The sequence below is a fragment of the Mytilus californianus genome, unplaced genomic scaffold (genome assembly GCF_021869535.1).
Source record: "Mytilus californianus isolate M0D057914Y unplaced genomic scaffold, xbMytCali1.0.p SCAF_9, whole genome shotgun sequence".
Classification (NCBI taxonomy): domain Eukaryota; kingdom Metazoa; phylum Mollusca; class Bivalvia; order Mytilida; family Mytilidae; genus Mytilus; species Mytilus californianus.
Window position 1 is genome coordinate 90,250,057 of NW_026262745.1, and position 14,575 is coordinate 90,264,631.

At 31.4% G+C, this 14,575-nt stretch overlaps 1 protein-coding gene across 3 annotated transcripts; it reads right to left on the minus strand.

Annotated features, from left to right (window-relative positions):
- Window positions 1-295: 295 nt before the first annotated feature.
- On the minus strand, window positions 296-9,905 carry LOC127716009 (transcription intermediary factor 1-alpha-like). 3 transcript variants are annotated; one of them, XM_052222118.1, is made up of 7 exons: window positions 9,136-9,905; window positions 6,795-6,842; window positions 6,486-6,503; window positions 5,776-5,790; window positions 2,817-2,840; window positions 2,116-2,133; window positions 296-590 (listed from the first exon to the last, which is right to left on the minus strand). In XM_052222118.1, exons 1-7 carry the CDS (start codon window positions 9,903-9,905, stop codon window positions 554-556), a joined length of 930 nt encoding a protein of 309 aa, XP_052078078.1. In that variant the 3' UTR covers window positions 296-553. The 3 variants fall into 3 exon arrangements, with proteins under 3 accessions (XP_052078078.1, XP_052078079.1, XP_052078080.1); XM_052222119.1 differs by lacking the exon at window positions 2,116-2,133; XM_052222120.1 differs by lacking the exon at window positions 296-590 and having other exon boundaries at window positions 1,689-2,133; window positions 9,136-9,387.
- Window positions 9,906-14,575: the final 4,670 nt, after the last annotated feature.

Below are 14,575 nucleotides of genomic sequence, written 5' to 3' on the forward strand. Positions count from 1 at the left end.
TGAGTATAAGAACCAATGCAACGGCAAGTGCAGCAGCTGCATACTCTTTGTAATATCCTGAGTCCACTCTTAGTTTTTTCGTAGGAGCTAATTGTTTGGACCCTTTATTCTTTTGTCGCATTTTGCAATGGTCATATCTTCTTCAACATACGAATTGTTACTAACCTCCTTTAAATAATTTCACTTGAAATTATTATATTGGTATATTATTTCAAAAAATAATCGCGGCAAAGTGAGAAGGGTTATGATTACTTTCATAAACAAAAAGAAATTATATTTTAATTGAATAAATTCATAAATTGTTATCATTTATTACGTCAAAATAATAGTTTTAAACGTTTTAAATGTCTCTCAATGGGAAATAATTGATAACCGATTGAGACTAAACAAGTCAAATGTATTGCATGATTAAACAGTGTTTGTGAAGCTTGTACAAAGATATACTACAATAAAGATTCAAATGCCATCAAATTGATCAGCATTTTCAGCATAGTCGAAATAGAATAATGAATTTAATTGTTATGTATATATGCGTTGTTTCTTAAGTTTTCTGTTACTTCTCTTCTTTGAGAAAAAACCACCTTAGAAATCTGAAAGATATGATTACATAGTAGTACATACATACATACTATCTATTAATATTGATATTTTGTTAAACATTTAAAATCAACTTTTCTTGTGAGTTATGCAGATAATCTACCAAAAGCAAAAAACAAATATCGCCAATTACCAGCAGAAAAGTTGCATTTATAGACAACGACAGTTGCTGCTTGGTGCTGTCCTGTTGTAATACATATGACATGCTAAAATGAAATGCTTTTTTTTGGAATGTTTGGTTCGATATTTAAAAATGTTCTTGTGTTTTTGTTATTTATTAAACAAATAGCTTAAATGGCATCATTTTCAATAATTGTCCATGCGTTTTGTCTACAACCAATAAAGCGTTTAGATATGTAGTTGGTATTTACAGTGGTCTATCAACTGTTTTATGAAAATAAAATTGTAAAGTCCATTTCATCAATCCATAATGTATTTTCCATTAAGACCATCTGGTATGTGTTTGCTGTTTTTATGAAGTACATGACACTTTATTTTTTTAACATGGTTATATTGACTGATTGGTTGTTCTATACATACCGACAGAATGAAACTGAAATCTGCATAGTAAATGTATGACTGCATTTCTTTCAATCAAACTAAGTTTGTTTGGTTTCACATACATGGGGTATTCATATAACATGTATACATATAATGTGAAATAATTCGCCCTGCGCACAATGCTTGAATGCTATTACCCGAAGTTAGTGTGTATTGTATTGTCAGCGCATTCTGAAATTGTTATTTCTCGTATGGTTGCGGCCTGCTATCTTTTTCTTGATTGCAGAGATATTTCTCGTATCACACGGCACGAAGTGTTATATGATAAATAGTGATACGAAAATCTGCGATAATTTTATTGGCTTATTCAGCATCATAGGTTATTCGTTGTGTCATTGATTGCTTTCAAAGATTAAGACGATATACATTCTGACCATTGTAGCGGACATATTTGATTTCTTCAATAATATACAACACACTCACACTTTTCGCCTGAAAATCTTCTTTTTTGTCAAATCTTATATTCTGAGTACGAAAAAATTTAAAATGTTCGATGTTAAAGTTTGTCACCGAAACATGACATATGACGATATACTTGAAATGCAAAAACTAGATCAATCATTCGGGGATTATTTGATTCAATACAACGAGATATGAACCTGTTGTTCAGTGGTTGTCGTTTGTTGGTGTGTTTCATAAGTGTTTCTCGTTTCTCTTTTTTTATATAGATAAGACTTTGGTTTTCCGGTTTTAAATATTTTACACTAGTCATATTTTGGGACCCTTTTTTTCGCTTGCGATCGGTGTTAACCAAGCATCCGTGTTGAAATCTGTACTTAAACCTCTGACTGTTTTCTTTTTACACAATGTGACTTAGATGGAGAGTTGTTTCATTGGCACTCATTTCACATCTTCTTATTTCTGTGATAACTTTGAATTTATTTTAGCAATATCAAAAACAAAAACAAAGATAAATCATCAGAAAGAAAAGGTGATGTAAACATAAAACACACTCACCGACAGTTTTTGCACATGCTAAAATATACATGTAGCGTTGTTAAAAAGACAAATTGAGATAAAATGTTGTATTCACACCATAATGCATTACTGAAATTACGTATTATAGAGTTACACAATTTAATATTTCATTCATATCTATCATTTAGGCTTTGACCATGAAGATATACATACTCATATATTTTTACTGAAAAAATCCCTTTGTACAAATGTATTTTCTCCTTTTTAAGTTAACGTCTCAAAGCGTTCTTATCGTGCCTCATATTATGACTTACCTCTTATGGAACCTTGTTTTTAAATTGTCTAATGAAAATTACATAAGTTCAGTACCACTTAGGTAAATATACCTAAACTAATTTTGTATTTTCTGTTTATTATTTACGTTTTTTTTTTCTATGTTAAATCATATCATCTTCATCCGTGATCAACTTTTTACAATTTTCAAAACTAGATGATAAGTTTGTGACTCATTTTCAAGATTCCGTCTTAAACTGTGTCTATAATGAAATGAGCAGAACCAAATAATATAGGTTATAAAATTTTACGTATTGTCTGATCATTTTTTGAATTAAGTGGTCAAGGTTGATTGACATAAAATTCAAGTTATTGCTGAATTTGATTTTGTGTTTTATTGGTTTAATATCCAACTATGGAACATTGTATGAAAAATACTTCGTTAGTGTGTATACATACAAACTTACAAAAATCGTCCATGTATTGGCCAACTGTAAAATACAACATAACTATGTTAAAAATCTTCGTGGAATAGGTTTTAAAGGTATTTTTTGGGATGAATAAGTTAACAATGACATTATCTTAGTGGTACTGTGCGTGGGGATCAGTTTTCATCTTATTTTTTCCGAGGTTGTGAGCTAGAACTCCACCCGTGCGGGTTCACTCGACTCCTATCTTAATTGACTAGGATTGTCAGTTTCCCTTTCGAAGGTCAGAGGTTTTCTCCGGGCACTCTGGCTTCCTCCGAAAAAAAAAACTGACCGCCATGATATAGCCCAAAAGTGGCAAATAAAAGTGGCGTTAAATACCAACAATAAATCAATTAGTCTTAATTTATAGAAATGTAGTCCTTTTTAAAATAATTATTCATAATTTGAACGTTTTTATTTATATGTGAAATCCGTGCTTACCTATGCGCCTGTTCAGTTTGGAAAATAATAACATTCAATATTATTGTTTTACACATACATGTACTCATCGGTTAGATAAATTTAACGTTTGTTTGCGGGTTTTCAATTAGCTTCTGCACAATAAGTGCAGAAAGAAAAAGGTTGCATTAAAGTTCAGTTTTATGTACGACAAAATAATGTTCAAATTACACTGAATGTATGTGTCGTTCTTATCTTGCGTATGATTTTTTTTTTTAAGTTTAAGTATAAACATTACACAAGTATTGTGTACGACATCAACATACAATCTTCTACAATAAATAAAATCGTATACTAAGTTCTCAATTAGTAAATCTAAAATCGTAAAAAGACACACACAGCACGATCAAATTATGTGAACAAATTGTGAGCTTCTTTTCAAATACGTAATATAACAACGAAACATACATTCATTGTATTTTGAACATAATTTGGTCGTCCATTAAACTATATATAAAAGATAAAATGTTCTGTCACTAAACTTAAGCATCAAACTATTGATCGTTTTACATTCAACATGTTCAAAAAGTTCATTTAAAACCTGTCAAAAAAAACTATTTATATAAGCTGTTGCCACGAATATATTTATCGACTTTTTTTTCTATTCTGATAGTATGATGCATATGTTGGAATTAAAATGGCAAAATATAACCATGTTAACAAAGCACACAATTGAAAGGCAATAAAACATGAAGTGGTAATGCCACAAAACCTCCTGCGAAATAAAAACTAGCACAAGATGAAACATATAATAAAAAAGGGTATCTAGAATATATATATATATAATATCGAGTTTCATCTGAGTATGAACGTTCAAATAAAAATCTGATTTTTAAATACTATCTATATCTCTTTTGTAGTTACCAAAAATATATAATATGATTACTTTAAACCATGGGTAATGAAGTGACATGAATTGCAGAGTCAAATTCATCACAAAACTTACAAAATAGGTTTTTCATTTGATTATAAGTCATATAGTATAATTGAAAGACCGACGTGATAAACAATTGATAATGTATTGCTTGGAAATTCCTTTAAACATAAAAATTACCCACCAACACACAACGACGTGTTTCCCAATTATGCCCGAAATATAAACCATTAAATGTTTGATTAACCATAACAATAACCTAGCAATTTGAAATATACGAATTTTCAAAAGCATTTTTATTGTCCAAATTTTATTATTTAGATTAAAAAAAATCACCTTAAACACAAGAATGTACAAGTTGTTTGGTTTTCAAACCGGGAGCGCTGTTTTGCTTTAATATATGAAAGCACGAAAAAAATGGCGAGGTACCAGGCGTTTAAACCAATCAGAATAACTTCAGCAAATTATAGATCAATAGGAATAATGTATGCATTATTATGTTCTTAATTTTAGGTTCGAGTGTTATATTCAAATCTACATGATCAATGGATAAATCCTTCTGATTCTAACTAAAAATTATCTGAAATGAGCATTATAGAAATGGTTGATTTCTTGATGGACAACATCTTTGTTCCGTTTGGAAGACATGTTTTAACAAGCAATCGGCATGCCCATGGGAACTAACTATGTCCCCTTCTTGTCAACTTGTTCCTTTATTCCTTTTAGGCTGACTTAATACACAAACTTCTGAGGAAGAAAAATAAGATGTGTGCAGTACCTTTAACTTTACTTTCCACCATAAACATGATATTCATGATGTTCTCTCACTAAATATTTCAAAATTTGGTGACAGTTAAGTCTGCCTCATATCTTGTCTAACTTCGTCTTACTATCCAAAATTGATAGGTTAATTGAAAATAAAACTTAACGACAAAATGAAAGATTTCAGGTTCAAATTTGTAAACCTTCCAATTCTATGTAGCAGCATTCCCAAAGCGCCTGTATACGGAATACATGTATATATATCTCCCAGTTGATACGATATTTCAAGGCTTTTATTCTCTAACATTATTTTCATGATAGAGGGTTGTTGCCCACAAGGAAGCTATAAACCGAAAGTTCCAAGTAGTGATGTTGAGAAATTATCCCTCCGTTAATTTTACAGACGCCCTCACGAGTTGGTTTAACGTTATGAAATCATTTCACAGATGATTGCGAATTTGTTCCAAATGTCGTAAAAACAATCCAGTCCCTTTCCTCCCGAATGTGACTTACATAATTATAGTAATTACCGGTTTTGTACTGCCATGAGCAACACGACGGGTGCTAGATGTGGAGCTTGATCTGCTGACCCTTCCGCAGCACCTAAGATCACCCCCAGTTTTTTGGCGGGATTCGTGTTTCTCAGTCTTAAGTTTTGTATTGTGTGTCTGTTTTTTTTTTTTTAATTTTTTAGCTATGGCGTTGTCAATTTATTTTCGACTTAGATAAACGGCTAGGCACCTTTACAGAAGAACCCTTTTTTTAAATCGGAATTGAAGGTTTCATAGTCAATTATATGAATGAACTTAATTAAAAGGTTTTGAATACTAGTTTATGAAAGTAATATGAATGTATACTCACCTTGTAGGGTTGTTTCTATAAATGAAAATGCTAAATTAAATGACTCAGCTACAATTGAAATACTTTTAAAAAGTACATGTTATTTACTTATGAGCTAGTTATGTTATCTTTATTTTGATATTTTATCCACTATACTTTTCCCAAATTAACTTGAAACTGTAATACTAAGCTGTTTTCTGGTTGATCATTATTTCATTTCTTGATAAAAAAAAAATTGTGTATAGGTTTCCCCCCTCAAAATATCACCTTTCCTTAATTAGTCAACAGATGGTCGTCAGTAGGACCAGATACTTATTTTTATTAATTTTATGATATGCCACATGCCATCTTACTTTAATAGGAAGCACGTCTAAATAAATTACAATTTCAATTTACACCTGTTCTTTAAATCATTTTAGCCTCAGTATTTGTATTTTTTTATGATTGGATTTCTGTATGACTAAATACGGTCTTCATTTGTCCTTTATAAACTGATAGAAAGTAATTGAACCACACGTGTTCATCAACTTAAGGCAAGATAGATGTGTATTTACATTTCCAAAGTCTTTATCAACACAAACAAGACTAAACATCAATGAAAAACTATGAATAATTAGTACTATCATGGATTAAATACACTTATGAAACACATTTTTTTTTTATTTTCATAGTCACAATTGATAAATGATTTTTTTTTCAATAGCTTGTTGAAGATATTTACTAATACCTACTCAGAAAGTCTTTCTTCCCTGAAAAAAAAAGTATGAAAGTATCTGTTGTTAAAGTAATCTTATTCGAATTTTATTTCTATAGTTAATCAAATCCATTTCGTCAGTGCTGCTGGTTCAAATTATTTTGATTTATTTCATCATCAATTTTCTCGGGTTAGATTTAAATTTGATTTGGATTAATATAATCTTCGAAATCATATTCTTTCCTTTCGCATTTGTTGATTAGAATTATACACAATTATAAATGAGTTATTTGATATAAATTTCTTCATTTGTTCACATTCATCCTAAATAAAACGTTATTCTTACCAACAATGGTCACATTGGTATCTGAACAGTGTCTTTTCTGACTGTTTTCTGAAATCAGAGATATGAAAATGTAAACTGATGAAACTGGACACGAAGAAAACAAAACGATAAATGCACATATCCGAAATATGTACCCGAGTTTTCTATATTCGTTCAATAATTTATGCTTAATGTCAAACGATGTTTTACATAGAATGTCCATATAATTCATTTCATCTGTAAAGAAAAGTTTAAATACAATGCACATTATATGAAATTCACAACTTCGTAGTATAAACATACTGAATTGTTAAAACTAAAAACATGTTTACAGGACTGAAAATTAAACGAATAAGAAGTCTGTTTAGCGCAAATTCAAAGTTGTTGATATTTGTCTCTTTTGGCTAACTCGGTTGTGTATTTTTATATGTTGGATTAAGTTGTTTTATGTAATGTTTCCGTTTTTATTCTGAAGTTAGTCCCCACTTCAGTGTAATCATGTATATCTATTATATAGTCATTTTATAAAATTTACTGTTTGCAAAATTATAAATTATTCTAAATAATAAGGATGTTCTTGTCCCAGGCAGAAAACCCTGGCCGTGTTAGACGCAACATTTTGGAAGTTTTGGTTCTCGGTGCTCATCGGCTTTGTACTTGTTTTGGCTTTCAAGCGTTTTTCATCTGAGCGTCACTGGATGGTCTTGTGTGGACGAGACGCACGTCTGGCGCATTGAATTTTAAGCCTAGTACCTTTTGTTAGCTATTATTCGTGTGTTTCTTTGTCCTATATGTTCTCCCATTTATTTGTATTGTGGTCCTGTCATGTGATGTTGTCGTTTTGGTGTTGTGTTTGAGGTTGCCATTAAAGCGGGAGGTTTGGCATGCCACAAAACCAGGTTCAATCTACCATTTTTTTTCTTAAAATGTCCTGTACCAAGTCAGGAAAATGGCCATTGTTATATTATAGTTCGTTTCTGTGTGTGTTACATTTTAATGTTGTGTTTTTGTTGTGTCGTTGTTCTCCTCTTATATTTGATGCGTTTCCCTCAGTTTTAGTTTGTAACCCGGATTTGTTTTTATCTCTATCGATTTATGAGTTTGGAACAGCGGTATACTACTGTTGCCTTTATTTGGTTTAAGATTGTGTTAGTGTGCTTTGTCTTTATGCCTTTTCGTGTTTCTTTGTTTGTTTTTTTAGTGATTAAGATATATATAACACAATGTTGACTGTTGTACTCCTAATTTGACCTTCTAACTATTATGTCTGTTTGTTTTGTTCAGATATCGTTGTCAATATAATGTAATTGTATGTGAATGTCGTACAAGTGACTGGTTTAGATAGCTATTAAACAAAGTTTGATCCGCCATTTTCTACATAAGAAAATGTCTGTACTTAGTCAGGAATATGACAGTTGTTATCCATTCGTTTGATGTGTTTGAGCTTTTGATTTTGCCATTTGATTAGGGACTTTCCGTTTTAAATTTTCCTCGGAATTCGGTATTTTACATTTTGCTGAGCAAATAGATAACAATATACTAAGTTACATTTGACCGATGTAAAAGTCATGAAATACATTTTGGCAGGAAGTTTTGAATGCTTAGAAAACCTTTTTTTTTAAATCAAAATGCTGTATAACTTAAACTCAAAGTTTGGAAATAAATCTCTATTGTAGACCAACTGAATTTACAGTGAGCCTTTGGTCAACAAATACATTTTGGTAGGAGTTTTTTTGGTTCTTTGACTATTCATAATCACATTAATATTATTAATATGTCAGTGTCAAGATTTATAAGTACTTGTTTTGAAATAAGAGAAAATTTGCATTCCAGTAACTAACTAAATATACATGTAGTAGTGCTGTTACAGTAGTTTATTTATTTGTATGTATTAGAGAGGGTTAATATTCTATTTTATTTATTTTCAAACACCATCTGGTATGGAGTATAGTTATTTAATCATTTATTTTTAAGGTAATATATCTTAAAAATTACTGTATAATTAAAACTATATATATATATGTATATGCTCGGAAACGGGCCCTTTAATTGGATTCAATAAATATTCTTATTCTTATTCATTAACTTTCTTGAGTAATGACCTGAAGGTATCCCTATAATTTTTGTTCGTATTGATTCACACTTTGAAAAATATGGAAGCAGACATTTAATTGCAAACATGTGCACACAACAGTTAATGTGTAACGATAGAACAAGAATTTCAAATGTATAATTTCCACCAAAAAAACAAATCAACGTATAAATCAGTCCTTCATTAGTAAATGAGCTAAGTATGAGTCAGGCGAAAAGGGCAAAAATTATCTATTGACATAACAACACTTTTCTGTAGTTAATAACTTACCGGAATGATAGGTCTCCAAATAGAATGAATATTTCTCGTTCTGATACATTCTTTTTGTAATATTTTACTGTCGACATGACTGGTGACTGTTTTTCACCTGCAATGTCTAACTCTGATTTAATATGTTTCAGTTGTGTCAGAAGTTTAGTTACATCGGCAAGTTTCTGGCTCTCGGTAAAGGCAGTCTGACATTTCTGGAACTTTTCTAAATCATTTTGAAAATCAGTTCTAATTAATGATAAGGCCTTCAGGTTTGCTGTCCCTTTTTCTTCCAATGATGTTATGAGGGCTTTCACTTTCTGGTCAATCCACTGCTTCATCTGTTTCCCATCTTCTGTAATAACGCAAATAGCTTCGTTTATGTCGCTCTGGTACTTTACTGTGCCTTGTTCAATTTTGTCTAGATTTGTTTTGACACATTTAATCCGTGAGTCCATGAACTTTTTCACTTCAACCTGTAATTCCTGTGTCGATTCGTTGATTTCAGACGTATAATGATTTTTGTGATTTTTGACGATACACATTTTACAGATTGGTATGCCACAGTCAACGCAGTAGAATATGAAGTTTTCGTTGTGTTCTTTGCATAACGGGCTTTCTTCCGGGACGATTTTTGACTCACTGAGGAAAGAATGATTTCTACATATTTTTGACCTTAAATGTAAAGTTTTACAATTTTCACACATCCATTGATCGCATTGTTTACAATAGTTATTACCTGCTCCATTCATGCATATATCACAGGACTTCGAAGAAGATTGTGCCATCATTTGTTGTTCCCTCAGATAACCATAACCAGGTACATGTATTTCTAATCAATTAAAAGATGTCGGAAATGTTAAACACGAAGTTACGAAATTTTTCTTGAAAACTATCACAAAGTAATCTCAGAATGAAACATTATTTCAAACAGACTATTCTATTTATTTTTTCTAATGTTCTAATTTGAAGTGACTTTGATTTGAAATTTGAAAATTGAATTACAATTACGTACGTGTTGTACAATTCGTTTGCGAAATTTAATACGTTTATCTATGATAAATATGTTTGATTATCATGTAAATATCATATCTCATGGGTGTTTATATACAGCTGATAATATGTTGTTTTATAGGTCACTACTTATAACGATATCAGTTAATTGAAGTATTGAAAGGTGGTGGTGTAAATTATCTTTAGCTAAAACGTTTATTATTTTCGTTCAAGTTACATTTAACACTAGTGTGTCGATTGAAATCATAACCGTGAACAATAATGATTTTTTTTATAATATCTATTTAACGATGTATCTTTCTTTTAATTTCTTTTAATATTTTAATTTAAAAATTAAGTCATTGGTGTTTCTTTCTTTTTATCTGCATAAAACAATTAACATTTTGTATATGAACGAAAACAACTATTTCAAGAGGTTTCCTTATACTGATAGTAAACTATAATATTAATATAAATTCAGATAAATGCCATCATAAAAGCATATCTAAAGCATAAAATAAAAACAATGATGAAAACGTTTATATTATATTGCTGTTTTGGTGGCCCTTTCAAAGGCTTTTGACTGCCTACAACATGACAAATTGATGGCATGCGGCGTTTTGGCTATTCGGTTTCTCTTCTAAAATCATATTTATCAGATAGGGAGCAACAGATGGGCTGACATCTAGAAGGAGGTTCCCTAAGGATCTATCATTGGGCTCCTCCTTTTAACGATTTTTATAAATGATACATTTGTACTTATCAAAAAGGGGTCACTGTACAATTATGCAGATGATAATACTCTTTTTTTCAGAAGTACTGATTATAATACTTTCATTTCAACATTGGAATCTGAGTCAACTCAACTAATAAATTGGTTCAGGGTAGATAAGATGCAAGCAAACCCTGATGAATTTGAAGTTTTGGTTGGTGGTAAACATACATTTAATACAAATCTTTGTATTCTTGTTCAAAACACTGAAACTTCATGTGAAACTACTGTTAAATTACTTGGTATAATTATATACTATGAACTAAATTTTGATGTGCATACAAGTAAGATCTACAGGAAGGAATCCCAGCAACTGAATATCCTCAAACGTTAGGCACGTTTTGGAACAAACTGAGTAAATTAACCTTTTGTCATTCATTTATTTTGAGTAATTTCAACTTTTGCCCATTGGCACAATTCTACACAGAGAAAAACATTGAAAACAAAATGAAAAAGTGCAAGAAAAATTTGCTTTGCCATGCTTATGTTGTTCTTACTTTTATGTGTGTTTCTCTATTTTTTGTTTGCTTGCATGATGATGCTTTTAATATTGTTGTATATTTTTGTATGTATTTGGTTAAAAGCGCTGTAGAATTTATATTTTGTCGTTTGGATTTATACCGAATCTAAATAAAGTTTTGTATGCAGTATAATTCTCGAAATGCGTTTGAAGGACCACCAGAACAGCTGTATTTGTCATTGCAAAACATAATTTTGATAAGTAATCAAAAGAAGATCCAATTGAAAAAGGTATAATGATGACATTGAGTGAAATAGAAGAAATATATCAAATTTTATTTCTAAATAAATGTTAAATATCCATATTAAACCAAAGCAAATGCATAATCCAGGTATCGCATGAACTTTTATTTTTTTTAATCTAAAAAAAAATAGTACGTATTAAATTTATAGGTTTAATTGGTAGGTTAGATAATCAGACATGATTCTGAAATCCGACCTATTAAGAACCATTCCACTAAAGTTTGGTTTAATTCGGCCAAGTTGTTTCGCGGAGAAGATTTTTTAAACGAGTGTTTGACATATTTTCTGTTTTCAGTAATGGTGTCATTGCTGGAATGCAAAATTATCAAACGACAACAAGCCTTATCAGTTTTTGCTATTTTAAGTCTGATGATATGTCACAAACCTATGATTGTATCAATTTCATTTTACATAACAGTGTCCATCTTGGTTAAAAGGTGGACATAATTTTGAAAGGGGAACATTCAAGGATTATTCCACCAACGTTCGTTTTCAATTAGGACAGTAGTAAAAGAGGAAAGAATTTAACATTGAGTGAAGCAAATTCCTCTGTGAATAATATTTTAATTAAAAGTGATATTAAACAAACTAAGACTTCATCTGTACATATATATATATATACACTATATATTAATATATTTGGTCGTTGCTGCTAGACACACAGATACTAGATGCTCCAAGATGTTTGCAATCGCGCAGCTTGTTCACAGCAGATCTATAATTTAAAGAAATTGGAATATGAAGTATTAGAAGTGTCAATGAAAGTATCATAAGACATTTCATATAGGACATTATATAATGATGGTTTGATGACTGTGCTGAGACATGAATAAAGAAGTAAAGCAAAGATGTCTTTGATTGTCCTAAGACCATTTAACGAGGGTCTGGATAAGGATCCTTCACTTCTCTATTCTTTATATGTTCTGTCCATTATTCTCTATTCTTTATATTTGAGTCCAATTATTCTCTATTATTTATCTTGTTTGCCCTTTCTGTGTGACCGTACATGGCCTTTTGATATACAACATTTCTGTTCCAATCCAATATCGTATGATATAATTTTGCGGTCGCTCAAATTTCCACTTGGCGTTCCTGTCGACTCATACTTTGAAGAGGTGGCGTGAATCAGATGTGGATACTAAAATATTCCAAAGATCTTTTAGAGTACATACAATCTAAGACTTTCTCATCTTGCAATAGTATTAAAACATTTGACTTTTCTACACTTTACACAAGTATTCCCCATTCCAAACTAAAAGACAAATTGAAAGAGTTGGTATTGCTTTGTTTCATATAAAAGAATGGCGAATGTAGATACAAGTATCTTGTCTTGGGGAGGGATAAATCGTACTTTGTAAAGAATCACTCTAATTCAAACAAAACATTATCTGAAACTGACATTATCAAGATGCTTGATTTCTTGATTGGCAACATATTTGTTACGTTTGGAGGACGTGTTTTTCAACAGACTGTCGGCATTCCAATGGGAACCAAGTGTGCCCCTCTTCTTGTCGACTTGTTTCTTTATTATTATGAGGCTGACTTCATACACGAACTTCTTAGGAAGAAATATAAGAAGTTAGTAATATCCTGTAACTTTACTTTCCGCTATATAGATGATGTTCTCCATGTTCTCATTATTCAAAATTTGGTGACTATGTTGAACGCATCTATCCCATCGAACTAGAGATAAAGGATACACCAGATATAGCTAAGTCTTCTTCATATCTTGACTTACATCTAGAAATTGACAATGAGGTTCGGTTGAAAACAAAACTTTACGACAAAAGAGATGATTTCAGCTTCCCAATTGTGAACATTCCATTTCTATGTAGCAACATTCTAGCAGCGCCTGCATACGGAGTATATATCTCCAAATTGATACGATATTCCCGGGCTTGTATTTCCTATCATGATTTCCTTGATAGAGGGTTGTTGCTCACAAAAAACCTATTAAACCAAGAGTTCCAAATGGTGAAGTTGAAATCATCCCTTCGTAAATTTTACGGACGCCATCACGAGTTGGTTGACCGTTATGGAATTACCGTTTCACAGATGATATCGGATATGTTCCAAAATGTCGTAATTACAATCCACTTCCTTGCAATAACATGAGCAACACGACGGGTGCCACATGTGGAGCAGGATCTGCTTACCCTTCCGGAGCATCTGAGATCACCCCCAGTTTTTGGTGGGGTTCGTGTTGCTTAGTCTTCAGTCTTCTATGTTGTGTCTTGTGTACTATTATTTGTCTGTTTGTCTTTTTAATTTATAGCCCTGGCGTTGTGAGTTTATTTTCGATCTATGAGTTTGATTGTCCCTCTGGTATCTTTCGCCCCTCTTTTGAAGGACATACCTATCGTATTTACTGTTAATTGGTTCTCGTCCTGACATGGATGAAATATCTGTCACTGGATGTATATGAAACTGAAAGCCATCAACCAATCAATTTTGGCATCTTTTAAAGAACCAAGAAAGCTCTCTCTATTGCTGAAACGAAAATAACCTTCAAGAAAATTCAGTTTCTAACAACACTGTGACAATCATGCGTGCTTAAAATTATTGTGACCACAACTGGAACAGTAAATACCGTAGAAACAAATCAATCTTTAAATCAGACAATAAGCTTAATAAATAAAATTTCAAACACAATACATATATTTAGATCTATTATTTTTATTTTCAGTTATGGGGTGGCCAATGATATGTGTAACACAGCTCGACACTATATTGGAAGGAAATCAAGAAAACTTAGTAGGAGGAGAAATGGAAAACTTATGTTGTTTGAATTTAAAGGGTTTCTTTCTGTCATTTTTAATATGGGTCTGATCCGAAAAGTATCGATTAGTGAGTACTGGAATACAAAATCAGTATAGCAGTCAACGCCTTGGTTCAGGTGTATGTTTTCAAGAAACCGCTTTCAAACGTCTTGAA

Coding starts and splice junctions, on each gene's coding strand:
- LOC127716009 (XM_052222118.1), bottom strand. CDS start 9,905: ATGATGGCACAATCTTCTTCGAAGTCCTGTGATATATGCATGAATGGA. Junction 6,843..9,135: donor TTTGGAGACCTATCATTCCG/GTAAGTTATTAA, acceptor CTCTGATTTCAG/AAAACAGTCAGAAAAGACAC.